This window comes from Sabethes cyaneus, chromosome 2 (genome assembly GCF_943734655.1).
Source record: "Sabethes cyaneus chromosome 2, idSabCyanKW18_F2, whole genome shotgun sequence".
Taxonomy (NCBI): Eukaryota; Metazoa; Arthropoda; class Insecta; order Diptera; family Culicidae; genus Sabethes; species Sabethes cyaneus.
Genome location: NC_071354.1, coordinates 134,095,628 through 134,113,530, shown reverse-complemented (window position 1 = coordinate 134,113,530; position 17,903 = coordinate 134,095,628). Strand labels below are relative to the sequence as shown.

The window sequence follows — 17,903 nt, the reverse complement described above, 5'->3', positions numbered from 1 at the left end:
AATTTCTTTTAAATCAGCTTTAACAGCAAGTATGTTATATGTAATGCTAATAAAGGAGAACTTGTTTAGTTAACCATAGCCAAATTTACTGAGAAAAATATTTGCAGTTGTGATTGCTATCATAAAAGTAGAAACAAAACAAAATCTAAGGCAATATTATTCATGAAATTGTTTGCATTAAATTTCAATATATTATCATACATATTACTCAATGTATGTAGAACAGTCTTTCTTTCGTTTATTATTGAAACACAAATAAACAAATATTTTATAATGCTATCTAAGGGCTTGAAGTTTATCAGAAATGAACTATTCTAACCCAGCTGATACTACGGCTAGGCATACCGATGATGTAAGTCCGATTTACCTTCCTGTCATTCAGCTAACACACAGATAACTTCGTTGCTCGGTGTGGATGATCCCATCGTGGCTCGTAACGATGGAGTCATCGCGGTTATTACACCCATTAGTTTGATCGATTGACACATTTCCAGTTTCGCATAAATTTTCAATCAATTATCGATTTTAGGTCGTTTTGTATATTTTTATAGCTATCGCAATCGACGAGGTTGCAGTAATAAGCCAAACAGCAGGGCTTTTCTTCTCTCTACCTTCTATGTCATTGCTCCAGACTGTTCGCCGCATTTGACTTGAGCCGAAGGAATTTGGTAGAAAAAAGACTTGAGCGCTCGTTACACAGATTTGTTATCATATAAATCACAGATTTGTGACTAGCAACACAGCCACACTTTCGACTGAATACTACAACCGATCGATTCTATAGCCTAAAACATTATAATAATTTTATTAAAATGATATTTATAGGCTATTTATAGGCTATCCGAGTTCTATGCATGTTGACGACGGTAAGGTTCCAAGCAGATTTAAATTTGTTTTTGAAAATAAGTTTGCGAAAAATATTTATTATTTGGCAAGGGATCTATTGCTGTGGTAAAAAACTAGCATTTTTGGGATTGAAAAAAAAAAAATGAATTCAGAGGTATACAACAGGGAATGACTGAGTTTTCTTACTGACCTTACAATAAGGACGTGATACAATGAAATGGTACAACTACAATGGAGTCCAGTTCATTCCAAAAGAGCTGATTCCACCGAATTATTCCCAGTTCCGTCCAATAGCGAAGTTTTGAACTATAATGAAGCGGAAACTGAATATGAAGGGAGCAGGCTCCAACGAAATTGGTCGGATGAAGAGCTGGTAGAATTGGCAGGCCAAGACTGTGACTGAAAAAGGTTTGTCAACAGTAAAGTGAGAGAATTTCTTCAAAATAACGCTAAATGATTTATTTTAGCTCTTAACTTCAATTACGTAGTCGTGCTACGTGCTTTTTATGAGATTGAAATAATGGTTTAAAATATATATGCATTCGAAAGTAGCCTACGCTTTAATTCGTCAAGTGCTTAAACCCAGCCCGTCAGTTAGTTTCGAAGTACGTTGGTTGTTCAACAAGCCAGTCGTCGTTTGTTCGAAGCTGGGTTAGGCGGCGTTGTTAGAGTCAGTAAAATTGTTGCACAAGCTCCGCAATTGTTCTAAATTAAATTTAAAAAAAATGTCCTGTACTCTAATAACCGGCTGCGAGTCTGTCGATAAAGGACGGTCAAGTCTTAAAGACGTCTTTACCCAAAGCTTTTTGCTTGAAACGAAGCAGTACATTTTCGGCACACTCCTGATTGCAGCAACGCAACGTAGTTATGACTGAAATTAGTCACATATTGGTCACCACAACCCCTTTGTCACAGCTTTGTGTGTGCTCGGAAGGATCCTTACTCTAATATTCCAAATACTAGATTCCATGTATAAGATGAAATTTAAATGTCTTTTAAATCTCGACACAATACTTGCGGGGCACCATGCGATTGCTCTGCATAGACGGGAATCCAGCTACTATTAAACCCTATTAATGCTAAGTTGGGTCCTACAAATCTCTAATGAAGGTCCTACACTCTTTATTCTGTTTGTCCACTACTTATTCTTCATTCTTAGCAAGTTCAAAGTATTAATTTACGCCGATGGCATCAGACTTTACATAGAAATGGAAAATTCTAAAGACATGAACAGTTTAAAAAATGGGACGCTGCTATTTCATACATGGTGTAATAAAAATTTGCTGCAACTAAATATCTAGAAATGTAACTTAATTTGTTTTAGTAGAAAATGTAACAAACTTGATATAACAATTTCTTTAGACAATTAAAATGTTGAAAAGAGTGATAGAATTAGACCGAATTGTTAGGCGTTATTAAACGATTCTGCTATAACTTTCAGGATTCATACACGGTTAAAATATCATACGTTGCATATGTTAGATCAACATTAGAATATTGCAATGTAGTATAGTCTCCATTTAGAATTACACATGAAGAAAGAATAGAACCAGTACAGAAAATGGTTTCAATTATATGCAATGCGCAGGTTAGGTTGGATTCAGTTTGCTTTACTATTTTATAAAGCTTGACGTATGGTTATTAATATTTAAACATTAAAGCAACGGCTGTAATTTTCAATGGCAAATTTTATAAAATATGTCATTAGAATCAAATCTTAGCAAAATTAAACTTTTATATACCATGCCAACACGGCATTTGAGACGTCTAAAACACTTTCAATAGTAATAATTGTTTGCTTCGGCCATGTAGTTTACTACATATATGTGTAGTTTGTTAAATATATCGTTTTAGTGTCCGCAGATAATGAGTGAAAGCCAGTAAGTAGCTCGAAACGTACGAACAGACTGGCAATTGAATTTGAATTTATTTTTGCCGAAAACCGCCGATCACAAGAAGCAAACAATTTGAATTGCGGCGATCAATTCAATGGAACAATAATAATAATTATCGAACGTACCATGCAAAATTTGGATTTATTAATCAAATAATGACAGTTTACAATAAACATTGCAACATTATTAACCTTACAATAACAGAGATAAAACTTAAACAATACTTTTGTAATTCACTGCATAGCAATAACAAGTATAGATCTTAACCTTTACGTCCCCGACATCAAAAATGAAGGTACCGTTCTGATTCAAACTTCGAACACTTAAGCTATGCTGAAACTTTGCTAAAAAGAAAAGCTCGAATTTTTGGTTATCTTACAGTCTCAAATGGTTTAACAGCATGACAATTTATTTATTTTCTTGGGGATATGTTCAAAATGCCGATAAAATACCGTTTTACATTAAAAAACACTAAAAAACTGCAGTTTAGTTTTGATACAAACTTCGAATACTTCCATGGTTGACATTCAAAGGTTTAATTTTTCTGTCTCAGACATCGAAGACTAGTATTATTTTGATAAATATTAATGTTTTTAGTGCCACTCAACCTAAATGAGTGAAATTATATCCTTTTTCTAAACACTGTGTTTTTAAATCCACCTAATAGTGTGATTTCAATTTTTCACATAACAATTAGTAACAATCTGCACTTCTGTAGTTAGTTGCTAATGTTTTCGATCTGCATGTACCGCATCTTATACAAATTGACTTTTTACAGCTTTGCAATCAAGACAATTCATTTTCTGGAAGGAAAAACGGGAAAAACCTAAGATTTTTTGTGGCTGTTCGAAGTTTGAATCACTCCTCAAAACGTGATTCAAACTTCGAACACTTTAATTTATCTAATATGTTTGAAATAATGCCTGAAATATTGTATTTCAACAGTGCTTTAGTAAATACATACCTTGCATTTATATAATAACCGCGAAATGGGAAGGTAAATGTTCTAAGACTTCTGAAATAATGCAAACGAAAAAACAGCTACCTTCATACGACACGCTAAGAGTAAGCGACCCAAGTTAAAATCTGAGTTTTCACTTTTTCCAGCGTCTGCCGAATTCTTATTAAAGAGTCCTACAGTTCAATGTCATACCTCACCGGATAGAGGACATTCACATTATAGCGAACAGGGTGGTGTATAACAAATATAATATTTTATCAAATAAGCGATACTAACGAACATTTTATTCTGAAGTGTTCGAAGTTTGGGACTGTTGTAAGTTTGAATCAGAACGGTACTTTCAGTTACATTTTTTGCTCTATCTCCACAGATTTTCAATCGATTTTTATGCAACGAAGAGAATTCCAAATGACCACTTTAGAATTCCGGTAGAATCGATGCCAGATGTTCCGGAATGTCCAGATCGGCTCAAAATACATCCAAATGTCTACCAAAGAACTCGTGTTGAAAAATCCTATTATTTGATACCCCATTTGCCATATTTTCGAAGAGAATTCCAAATGACTACTTTAAAGTTCCGGTAGAACCGACAACGGATGTTCCGAAGTGTGGGGTGTAAACCAACGCTCTACAGGATAGTGTCAAAGTCATTATTAGTTACTACAAATAAAATGGATAACTTTTGCGCAGTTAATTAAGCAGATTTCTAGTTTTATTTCATCTGCTACTTTTGACGTCAAATAAAATCCCGCCGCGATCTGGAATATCTCCGTGAAATTGGAACAACAATTTATCAGCATATTTTTTTTTTATTAAAGGCCAATCTAATGTGGTTCTTCTAAGACTTGTTGCATAAAAATCGACTGAAAATCAGTGGAGATAGAGCCAAAAGTGTAACTGAAAGTTCCTTCATTTTTGATGTCGGGGACGTAAAGGTTAATATTCATTTCCATTGATTAGAATTAATAATTAATTAAACTAGTACATAAAATAAATTTTTTAATTTCAAAATGATCTACAAATATTGATTGACGACAATAATCAAATAAATAAATAGTAAAAGTGCATTGCAAATAATAGTCCATCGCATCAATAAAATCCTTTCGTTGCCGTCGCAATCCCAAGGTTGGGGTTGCGCAACAATTTGTAAAAGTAGCAAGTGCAATTTTATATTCCTTTATTGGCTATTTTAATTTACTATGATAGCTTTTACCACATTGGTAATCACGCCTGATTACGACTAATATGAGTTACATTAAAGTGTATTAGGACGTTTTGAAAGTAATTATTTATTGTATTACGCCTACTAACTATAATATTGATTGATGGACCATAATAAACTTGACCAGCTAATGATAACAGTTAAGAGAACTTCGATATCTTTTTTGCCCATTTTGTCATTTTGTAGCAATTTCTCCTGTTGCCTGTTTACGAAGACAATTGAGTTTTTTTTACTAAAAAATAAGCGTGAAAGGTTTAATTTTCCAAGGTGGAGTTGAAATTTATAGACTCTACGTATTTAGAATGTAAAAAAAATCGCATTTTTTAACAAAGTTTCAGCATAGCTTAAGTGTTTGAAGTTTGAATCAGAACTGTATTTGATTTTAAAACAATATTTGAAGTAAACATCAATTCTCGGGGTAATTTTTCAAATAGACGTATGTGACAATGAGAGATCCCCTTCGTGTGTCCTCTCTTCCGTTTTTACGGCAATACTAATGCATTTTAACTCATCAATTTTGCATGAATCGGTTGCCGGAGTCACTATTTAGCTAAATGTTTTATAAATTTTCTTTTCTATGCATTCATGTAGCCGTGAAAAGCGGCAGAGAGGAGACGCGAAGAGAATCTCTGATTGTCACATAGGTCTATTTGAAAAATTACCCAAGAATTATTGTTTCAGACTGATGGAGTTCTCTAAGCGTTCGAACACGTGTTAATAAAAATAGCATTCTCAAATGAATAGCTCTACGTATCACATATTTTCCCAGATGTGTTAATTAAGATAAAAGTTTGTAGAAATTTGAAAGTTTTGACTGAAATGTAGGGTGCGCAAAATTAGGTGCGTTTACGGTATATACTATTAACCCATTGCACAATGGGCAAAAATGAGCTCGTAATCCCAATAATTAGAAGCTGCTGGTTTGGAATCTTACAAGATACCTATTTCTGTGTAAAAAAACTCAAGGAATCGATAGTCCCATCTTGCCCAGGCTTTGGAAAGATGTCCATTTTGCCCAATTACCCCCCAAAAACCTTGGCAAAAGCTAATTAAACAGTACCGTCAAACGGGGTAACTTGCAACAGCGGGGTAACATGCAACAACGCCATATCGATTCAATTTACTGTACTTTTTGATCTGTTACTTCAATTTTCAATCTATATCAGTCACTGAATCTTGTTGTTAACAGTTCAAAGAAGCCTTAGATACTGTTAAGTTGATTTTCTGCTGTTTTGGTGATTTTTAAAAAATCCCACAAGATGGTGTCAAATTCATCATCAATTTTTCGTCAGTAAAACGTTTGTGTCGCCCACAGGCACTTCAAATAAAAGAAGCCTAACATACATTTTTTATAGTAAAATGAATAAAAAGGAAACAAAATAATTGATTTATGATGACTAGTTTTGTTTATCTTACTTGATACCACGTTATTCGTAAAACAATTACTTAAACGGGGTAACTTGCAACAGCTGGTAGATATAAAAAGCTGTGTTCCGTTACCTTCAAGAGGCACGTTATCATTTAATTTTGCACCAAACAATACTAAAGCACACCTGTAGAGTGTAAGATACTTACGGTAAGTCGGAAATACAGGTATACCTCGATATAAGACAGCCTCGTTATAAAACAACCTCGATATAAGACAATTCGATATAAGACAATTTTGTCTTATATCGAAACAAATCCCTTTGACATAGCTGATAACGATATCAGAGCTGATTTTTCATTCTGAAATCGGTGCCATGAAGATGTTCATTATTTCAAAATAACCCCAAAAATAGTAAAAAACTAATAGTTCAAACAATAATAAATAGTTCAAAAACCGTAAACACATAACACAGAGCAAAACTGTCGACCGCTAATGCAAATTTTTTTTGAAAAAACCATGTTTCGATATAAGACAATTTCGATATAAGACAACTTTTAGAAATTATAAATTGTCTTATATCGAGGTATCCCTGTATGCCAGTTTTTGTCTGGATATACTAAAAATGGCCATAGAAGAGGCCAAAACGAAAATAACCTCACTGAGAGTATCGACCAGCAATATGAGAGTGTCTAATTACGATCACTCGTAACGTAATGATCTATATATTACGTAATCGAGATATCGATGATTTTTAACTCTCCCGCTCTACTTCATGACGCGATTTTGCATAGTGGATATACGACGTGTAGGTGTAATGCGCTGTTACATAACTCCCGCTTCCCTACGTGCGTTACGTAATATGTGAATGATCCTTAAAGAAGGCAGCTCTATCGGATCCAGACAAGGAATATCAATTGCATGAATAATATAAAGTTATTTCTGTAATTTCCGTTACGGGGCTCATAAATTTTTTTCACCAACATGACATAGGACATTTATGCGTATATTCATAGTAAAAGCATTAAAAATCGCAAATCGCATTATCATTTGCATATTCAAGTCAAAAGAAACTCATTCAAATCTTTAAATTCGTTCAATTTCCAAAAAATAGTGCTTGTTGCAAGTTACCCCGTTTAAGGGGTTACTAGTAACAAATTAGTTAAAAAATTCTACAACAGCCAATATTGATCGCATATTTTTTCTCAATATGTGAAATTGTTCTATGGTAGACCTAATAACTTTGTATCAATTAAATGACATCAAATGTATTACAGATAAGTTTTCACTTGCACTCATAGTTGAGAACTGTTGCAAGTTACCCCGTTTGACGGTATAACAACTTATTTGCCGCCCGTAAGAAAAACTCAAATAATTTCCAAATGTTGTCAAAACATCAAAAGAATCAATTCCTATTGATTCCATACTGTGTAAAAGGCAAGAATGGTACATTTTGCATAATTTACCCCTAAATACACAGTAAAACCTAATTAAAGCGATTAAAACTCGATCCAATTAATTTATTCAAAAACAGTCCTCAGAAAAAATGTGTGTTTTACTATGAACGACACTGGGTATGAAATGGGGAAGGCAAATGAGGAGCGTCCAATATAGCTCTAGCTATCCCAAGCCCCTACCTAGCGCCTCCACGTGGCCATAGCCGGTAATGCTCTATTGAGTAGCCAAGCTAGGGGGTGCGATACAGGGTGGTTCCCGGCTGCCTGAACTCAAAACCGCGGTTTTGGGCAGACGGCGGAGCCACACGACCTTGCTAATAGGTAAACATAAATTAAGTTATTTTAAATATTTTTTTCGTTTCAGCTTATGAAGCATCTCCTGCTATATAGTGAAAACTTTGGCTAATACGAGTGTTAATACTACACATTGACACCAGAAAAAAAAATTAATAATTAGAAGCACTTATGGAAACTCAAAGCAACTCTATTCCATTCGAAGGACTGCTGGTGAGATTGTTCTGTTTTTGCCCAGGCTCTTCTCCCCGCCTGCTGGAGTCATTCTGCATTAAGACGGTTTATTCAACGAATGACGCAGGCGACTTAGCCCTTGGAAGGAGATTCTCTAAATCCCTGGTACGTGTAAGTGATGTTGCTTATCGATCAATTCCCTTTTGGCCCTTCATACAAGAGTTAGGAACCTTTCGTTCAAATACGGCTAGTGCACGTATGTCTTCCGTAAGCAAAGTTACTGTCTCCTGTGCCTAGAGGACTACTGGAGCCTTTTCCTACCATATATTGGGTTTTCGACGCATTGATTCGTAACCCTATCCTCTTATGCTTTAGAGGCAAAATGGCGATTTTTGCAGCCAGCATAGCCCAGAACTAACCTTAACCGTCCCCAGGCCTAAAATTGTCCGCTTCAAAACCTAAAATTACCAATCGATAGTACGTACTTACATTTCGATAATGCGTATGCTAAACGAAGCGAAGGTGTACATAATATCGAGGTATACCTGTATATTTCGTAAATTTTAGCCGCTTTAAAAAAATGAAGACGAAAATCAATAAGAATCAGTAGCAAAATCTTATGCAGTGTTTTATGCAAACGTGTGATTATCTTTACGAACACATTACGTTTTCGCTGACAATCTAGGATTTGGCAAAGGATCTATACCAGTAGTAAGAAAATCAATGTTCTGTGACGCACAAGACCATGATTTCGGAAATACATATACAAAAGTGGCTCAACAAATGAATAGCTACCCTTCATTAAATCCTATGATGGTCCAGTTACGTTTTCTCCAGGTCTAGGCAGTTGACATTATAGCAAGGACGTGCTACAATCATAAAACGAGAATGGATCCATCTTATAATAATGATAATGAAGCGGAAGCTGAAGATTGAAGGAACAGTACCATTGGTCAAATGAAGATTTGCTAAAACCGGCTCGCCAAAACCGTGACTGAAGAGGAAGGGCTGATGAGCGGTATCACAAGTAAAGTTAGGGAATTTCTCTAAAATACCTAACGATAAAAGATTTGCTTCAGTTTTTTTTTCGTAAAATATAATTTTATAATCTTGTTTTATCCTTACAACGTGTTGCGATTGAATGAATGGTTAAAGAAATGCACGCATTCGAAAATGCCTCATTTCTAAATGATCGAAGCTTTGCTATTTCCCAAATGTTGATTACAGGAATAAGCAAACAAAAAGCCACTGTGTAGCTGGAGGACATCAACTATTGTCAACTTCTTACAGAAACAAGCACACAAACTTATTTTAAATATAGAGAACAACACTGAGCCCAGCATAGCACAAAGCAGCAATATTAAGTTTATTAACCAGACAGCTGGTACTCGATCGCATAACTCAACGAAATGTAATAAATTTTTTTGAGACTTCAACATTGTGCGATTAAAATAATCATTACAGATTAAGATATATCGAAATTATCTCGCAATTATATGCTAAAAGCAATAAGTTCCGTAAATGGGCCGATCAACAGTTGCAATTTATCCAAGTCGACTTTTTATTGAGGTTTTTGCGGTTAAAATTATGAACATAAATAATCCCGACGGTAAACATGAATGCCCGTTCACAAGAACTAATAACAACCAATGTAAACATATTATGATTGAAATTCCAATGTTTCATTCAACGAGTATTTAAGTGGCAACTTAAATGAATTAATAATGAGTATATCGTTGCCTGAGTATAGAAATCCTTTTTTAAGTTACCTAATGTTGGCAATCGGTAATATTTCGAGTAGCATTTTGTGATTTTAGTTGTTTATGTCAGTTTTTTCTAAAGCAAGGATTATTTATTTATACTAAATGATGCAATTCATAGCAAAAATACTAACCTGCATTACCCACAAGCTTGACGATGGTACTATTTGATCGCCTATTATATCCATAAACATCTAATCGCTAGTTGGCCCGAGTTCGTTTCCGGAGGCTGCGTCTGTGCTTGGTACGTTACGCAGCCCTTGAGTGTTTTTTAACCTTCCAAACTCACGAATAGAACAGAAACTTTGTCCTGATGTGTCTATCACTTTGCCGCAAAAATAACTGGCAAAATTTATTTCGAGTTTTAGATCCAATCCGATCATTACCTTACCACATTTTTTTGATTATTCACTGCGTCGATTGAAGTTTTCTACTTATTCATTTATCTAACGTACGAGGTACGATTATTCAAAAAGCCATTTTCAAACAGATTTTTCTTCTTTACCAATGACTTGAGAAAACAATCACTCACATACTTGTTTCAAAAATATCTAGACATCTAATATTTTAAAAACTCCATGTGTCAAGGAACCACTTATCATCACTTATATTGCTGTTAAATAGAAATAGTTAATCACTCACTTTTTTAATATTTTCAGAAATTCTTGATTTTTTGTCAACCTTGGAACCACAACTGAGGGGAATGAATATCTGCACGACAAAATCAACGTCAAGCAGAGATTCGTCAGACTGTCTCACACACTTTAAAAACCAGCTGTTAGTCGTTGCACTCTGACACCTTGTTGAGTTCGATGATAACCGCCTCCTCCTGAATTAAATCGGCGTTATAACCTCCGATGCGTGAGTGGATGCGGATTTGTCGAATGGCACACCAGATCGCCGCGTTGCCCCTCTGTGGCACACACGAGTATCATCAGACGCGTGAGATTTAAACGCGACTACAAAGCGCGAACCATCTAAAACTGGAAAACAGCTCAAAAGACAGCACGGAATCTACTACTCATACACACCATTCCAGCAAGACACGTATTAACTCACCGCTAGTCAACACGAAACTGAGTCCCGTTGAGCCGCCGTATTGAGTCCGCAGGTCACAATGAACACGGCACGATTTGCGAAAGTGAACGTTCGTCAACAGCGGCGGCCGCGACGGCTAAAAGTGATCAGAATGGAAAAGAGACCCTCGCTCACCTGTGCAACGTGTTCTGTCGTCCCTTTCGTGTGTATGCTCTATCTCCCTGTTTGTTTACAATACCGGTTGAAGCGAGACGACTGTATACGAAATACTGCGTTATTCATTCACGATGTTCGGCAGTCAGAGCCGACGACGATCGGTGCTCCATTGATTCTTTGCGTACAGGCTTTGGGCATAGCAGCATACAGTGAAAGGCACCGGTGCAGATAGTTCTTTTAGCCGGTTTTTCAATGGTTTAACACTTAAATATATTAATTGGCAATAATAAAATATTGAGGGTTTACACTACAGTTTCTTTTTTTAAACTACTTTAATTCAACGTTGTGATTTTCGTGACCGGCTGAAGATGTATTCAGAATGATTACCGTGACCGCACTTAATTCCAGTCATTTTCCAATTCGAGTCCCGCAACAAACATTAACAATTATCGTAAGATTAGTACTTGCTAACCTGTACATTTTATTATTATATCATTATAACATTATTACAAGTTAAGACGCTGCAATTATTATTAACACTTTCTGACGATTGTGCACTCCAACAGAAACAGCAAAAACTAAATAAATAACAATTAGCAAATTTTTTAGTAACTTAGCGATCAGCAAGTCTGGAATCAGTTTATCCTATACTAACTGACCCGACAAACTTCGTATTGTCACAAATTAAACTGTGTTGTACATAAGTCATGAATCTCGGATGATCTTTGTCACAATCTCGAGTTTTGCATGTTTCTGAGGAGCTCAACCTTAGAGGATTCATTTTGGCAGTTACGTAACTATGAAAGCATGGATAGTTTAATATACAAATTTGGAATTTTTCTTCACAGTAAAGTAGAAAACAACTCCCCTCATTGCTTAGCCAAAAAAGCGGATAGCATTTAAATATTCGCCGTGACTGTATAACATTTCGTCGAATACCATTTTGCGAAAAACCTTACGCAGAATGTACCATTTCACGGAAAACCTTTTCGTGGAAAGTACCATTTCGCAGAGGTGATCCTCTTCTTATTCGCTGTCGCTCGTTCGGACCCAACTGACCTAATAAACCTGGACAGAGGTGATTGGTAACATTCGCGGCCTGCAGCCACCTCGCCCTGGATCATCTGGTGTTACTATAGATAGTTTTTGGTGGTTTTGTTATTGACTAGTGTTTTATGGAAGAGTCTAAAATTTCTGGAGTTCGATTAGTTTTTGAGTTACGCAAAAATTCGTGTTTTACAGTAATGTTCCGATTTTGTCAGCTTTTTATCCCGATTTTGTCAGCCCATAAATTTTATTAAACTTTTCAGTCTGCATGAAATCATTCTAATTCCCTGGATAGAGGTTTTGAATAAAATGATGCCTTATTGCGAGTAATTCGGAATCAAAATTAGGGTATTTTCACATTAAAAGTTCTACAGTTCCTAAACAAGCGAAGATAGAGGTATACTATATTCAGCAATATTGTATATTTTTACTACTTGTACAACTTTGTACAACATAAAAAGTTATACAACAACTACAAAAAACACTAAAATAGACATACTGATTTTTAACGTTTTTTCATATATGAGAAATGGGATTTTTTTACCTTTGCAGAAGAGTTAGAAGGTTACTGTCTTTAGCAAAATTTCTTGTAATAATATGCTTTAAGACTCTACGGAACACATCAATGTGTTATATTGAAACTGAAGAAAAATAAATTTTTTATTGCACTTTTAGGAGGATTAATCAAAATTTGAATTCCGCTAGACGATAGATCTTTTAATTTTAAGAAACTCTTCCAAAGGATTCAACTTCATTTGTATAGGAACTCCCCTCCTAAATAGGGGAGGAGAGAGAAATTAGGTTTAAATTTGCACTTGACACTTGAAATTAAATTTAAAAACAAAGCTGAAAGTGCACTTGAAACTAGGCACAAAAATTTATTTATAATTGAATTTGAAATTTGACTTGATATTTGACTTGGATTGGAAATTGGATTTATGTTTGGTATAATTTAGACTTGAAGCTTTACTTCTACTTGAACTGGAAGTTCGACTCAAAATTAATTTGACATAAAATCAAAATTGGACTTGAAATAGGACGTGAAATTGGACTAAATGTTGGATTTGGTATTTAAGTTGAAATTGTTGAAATTAAAATTGTAATTTTACTAGAAATTAGAAATAAGTTTGGATTTGGACCAATTCAGACTGGAAGCATTACGATCAAACAATAATCAAACTGGAAGTTGGACTTGAAATTGAACCTGAAATTGGACTCCAGATGGGACTTTAAATTGAACATGATATTTTACTTGAAACTAGACTTGAAATAGAAATTGAAGTCGAAATTGCACTTCTAATTGGACTTAAAATTGGACTCGGAATTGAACGTGAACTAGGGTTTAAAATTGAATTTGAATTTTTATTTGACATCGAAATTCGACTAGAGAAGGCGTGGTATGTGCCTCAGCCCGGTCATGCCAGAGGCGGTAGTTGCTAATTTCCGTTTAAATATCAATTAGTAATTTCATTTCCTGCATTTTGATTAGCCCATAAATGAGTTCTGTTACATACCCATAAAGTGATAATAAAATTTTTAGCAAGAGGCTTTCTACATCGTATTCAGTGTTTGATAATGTTGACTATTTTTGATGCATGAAACTTAGCTAGCTTAGGACTTAAATAAACGCGTGGCGTTTAAAAAGTCCTTGTTGATTTACAAATTAGCCAAATGTAAAATGGAACAGTTACTTGATTACAGATATCAAACCTTCGACGAAAACAAGATAATCGCGCAGAGTTGGAATAGCTACGTATCAGCGGTTTCTAATCGGGATCATTTTGCTAGTTTTGGATTGAGCTAGTATGTTTCCTGGTGGCCGGTTGCCTAGACTAATACAGAGTTAATTTATAGCTTTTAAACAGTTGCTAGAAAAACTAGTCAGGTTTTCTGGGTATGTCATATGGTCTAAGAAGGAGCGTGTGGTCAATGAATAATAATTGACGAGTTTATCTCACAATTACGGGGCACCTGGGCAGGGGCGGACTGGCCCACCGGGCAACCGGGCAAATGTCCGGTGGGCCCCAGTAAAAATTTTGTCGCTACACAAAATGAGATTTTCCAGAATTTTTATTTCAGTTAAACTCTTTCAGCGACTCACGAATGTTCAATTGCTGGGGCCCCATGATTTATGAAATCAACCGATTTGATGATTGAAAATTCAGCTTCAAATGGGCCCCGAACTTTAAACCAAAATTTCTCTTTCAATTAAACTTTTTCATTGACTCACGAATGTTCGATTGCTGGGATCCCATGATTCATGAAATCAACCGATTTCATGATTGAAAATTCAGCTTCAAATGGGACTGTTGGGGCCCCGAACCTTAAACCAAAATTTCTCTTTCAATTTAACTTTTTCTATGACTCACGAACGTTCGATTGCTGGGGCCCCATGATTTATGAAATCAACCGATTTGATGATTGAAAATTCAACTTCAAATTGGACTGTTGGGGCCCTGACCTTTAAACCAAAATTTCTATTTCAATTAACCTTTTTCTATGACTCGCGAATGTTCGATTGCTGGGACCCCATGATTCATGAAATCAACCGATTTGATGATTGAAAATTCAGCTTAAAATGGGACTATTGGGGCCCCTAACTTTAAACCAAAATTTCTCTATCAATTAAACTTTTTCTATGACTCGCGAATGTTCGATTGCTGGGACCCCATGATTCATGAAATCAACCGATTTGATGATTGAAAATTCAGCTTCAAATGGGACTGTTGGGGCCCCGAACTTTAAACCAAAGTTTCTCTTTCAATTGAACTTTTTCTACGACTAACGAATGTTCAATTGCTGGGGCCCCGTGATTCATGAAATCATTTAAGTTGAGCTGTTGGGGTCTTAGCTCCGAAAATATTACCAGCTTCAATTCTGAGTATTTAAAAGTAAAATTAGTATTTCATCCGTAGTTATTTGATTACTTACAAATTTCGAACTGTCGGCTTAAGCTCCATACTTAGTTTACTTCAGTGGCGACGGGCCGTTATCGATCCTGCTCCGAATGAATTATGGTCCTCCAGTACTCAATCCTGGGCTACCTTTCTTAAAACCCCTCGAACACCAGCTAAACGTGCATTTTGGCTACTCTTTCGTCGGGCATTCTTGACACGTAACCAGCCCAGCGCAGACTGCCACACTGTACTATCTTATTATAACAGCATATTTACATTCTTAATATAGTTACACGCCATTTTGGATTTTGCAAAATTTTACGCTAAAACCCCAAGCATCCGTCGATCAGCTTCTTTTAGCGTCCATGATTCATGTCCGTAAAGGGCCACCGAGAGGATTAGTGTTCTCTAGAGCGTCAGTTTATGCGAATTTGCAAGCTACGGGACTTCAGCTACAAAATGTAATGCCTGCGTAAAGGCCAATTCGCAGCTACAATTGGTCGGTGTTAAATCAGACCGGACCAAGTCGCAAAATTTTAAAAAATGAGTTAATGAACGCAAACGATCAAGAAATTTCTAGGCAACATTTTACTCCAATCAGACTACATAAATATTGCAAACAGTCATAGTTATGAGATGATTTCTAACGATTGGTAGCCATACAGAGCTGCACACTTTGAACGCATTTTTCTCGAAATCAGATTTTTGTCACTTGGTTCGGTCTGACTTAATACCGACCAATTAGTCGTTTTATTTTGCGATTTACATCGTTGTCACATGTCACGAGCATACCAAAATATGTTCAGTTCCTCTTCGACACCAACACCATTTGGATTTCCACGTCGGTGGCGGTGTTAATGGTAAGTCCCAATTTCTCAATAAATGACCTAAAGGCTTCTTTCACTGCTCTACTTTTGATTTCGGTGATATTGACGTCATCCGCAAAATCAAGAAGCACGTCTCATCTGCTATTCTGACTCATAATTTTTACTCATCCAGCGTCACACGAATCAACGTAACTAGTTCTGTGGGAAAACCATGTCCTAGTGTTAACTGCCACAGCTCATTTCGTTTGACTGAATCGTATGCCGCCTTGAAATCCATAAAAATATGATGAGTCTGCAAGTTGTACTCCCGGAACTCGTCAGTTACTAGACGCAGGGTAAATATCTGATCCATCGTGAAGCGACCCTCATGAAAACCAGCTTGATACTCGCCGACGAAGAACTCAGCTAACGACTCAGTCTAAAACACATGATAGGCAAAGCACCTTATAGGTAAAATTGAGCAACGTTATGTCTCGATAGTTTTTACTCTCAAGTCGATGTCCGTTTTTAAAATTATGGGAAATGAGGCCAATCAACCACTCCTCCTGACAATGTTCCTGACAATGAGGTGGCGAATTGTTTCGTACAGCTGCTCGCTCCTCGCTTTTAGAAGTTCAACCTGGATACCATCCTTCACAGCAACCTTACCGTTTTTCAGCTCACTGATTGCTCTTTTGACCTCCTCCTGTGTTGATGGCTCCACAGTTTGGCCGTCGCTCAAAATTCTTATCCTGTACCTGCTGATCTTCGTGTTTACTTCTCTATTCAACAGCGTCTGGAAATACTCTTCCACCTGGCTGCTACCGTCGTTTTGTCAGTAAGTAGGTTGCCAGCACTATCATTGCACATCACAGGCATGGCAAAATCTTGCACCTGACCGTTTTGTAGAAACTTCGTGTGTCGTTGCTGGCGAACCTCTCCTCTGGACTGGCGAGCACGTGCTCTTCGTACTGACGTTTTAGACGGTGGGTTCTTTTTTCCGCAGCTCTACCAGGACGAACCAAAAAGATTCGCGCAGAGTCTCGGGCATTTCTCACATTGGAATCGTGTGAAGAAATTCTGCAGAGGATTCGCATAGAATACCTTGCTTCTAGAAGCAGAATTCTTATAGGAGAATCCAAAAGTTTAATCCCAGGGATAGCTATAACTCGGCTCGGGAATCGCCTGCACTATGAACTGTTCTGTTCTGACGTGAAGACGCAGTAAGCTACTCATATATATTGAACTGTTGACATCCTATCATTTATAAAATCAGCTTATTTGATACTTGCAATTTTGCATGTCATTAACCCTATAACTTCAAATCTGCAGAAATATAAATGGGTGATACATGAGGAAAACGTTGCATTGCTGGCCAATATGCACAGTGGCACTCATCAGAATGTGGAAAGTTCTCTTCCGGGTTCGCTGAAGGACGGTCAGTAAAGAATCAATTATTCACGCTGCGGCAGATCCTCCAAAGTCCATGAATAGAGAATTCAACGCACAATTATTTCATTGATTTCAAAGTTGCGTATGATACCATCGACCGTAAAATCATGGCCATTCTAACCTCGCAGGGGACTTTATCAACATGATGGTCCCTCATGTGGGCTGTTCAACATGCCGTTACAGAATGTTATGAAAGGAGCAACACACAGGCACAATCTTCAGCAAATCTAGTTAGATCGTCTGCTTTGCCAATGAAATGGATATTGTCGATAGAACAACATCTGTGGTGGTGGCTGAACAAACTAAAACTCAAAGTAGCGAAGATTGGGTTGAAGAAAAATGCGTCCAAACTAAAGTACCGTGAACCGCTAGTATGACGCACACGCTAAAAGCTGGTAACTCGGTCCTAATAACGACTGAGTTTGTTTTGTTTCGAGCATCGAGCCGCTATGCTGCCCGTTCTCCCGGAACTCGACACTCGACAGTGCCTGAGTCGAGTCAAGTTGCACGACATGACTTACAAAATAGAGCC

The 17,903-nt window shown here is 36.6% G+C and overlaps 1 protein-coding gene across 1 annotated transcript in view; it reads right to left on the bottom strand.

Moving 5' to 3' along the window:
* The window catches only part of LOC128737399 (dendritic arbor reduction protein 1-like), a 144,503-nt gene extending 134,340 nt beyond the window's left edge, over window positions 1–10,163 (bottom strand). Inside the window, exon 1 of the mRNA XM_053832028.1 lies at window positions 10,110–10,163. Coding sequence (XP_053688003.1) covers window positions 10,110–10,163 — 54 coding nt within the window. The remainder of the gene's footprint in view (window positions 1–10,109) is intronic.
* Between the last annotated feature and the right edge of the window lie 7,740 nt (window positions 10,164–17,903).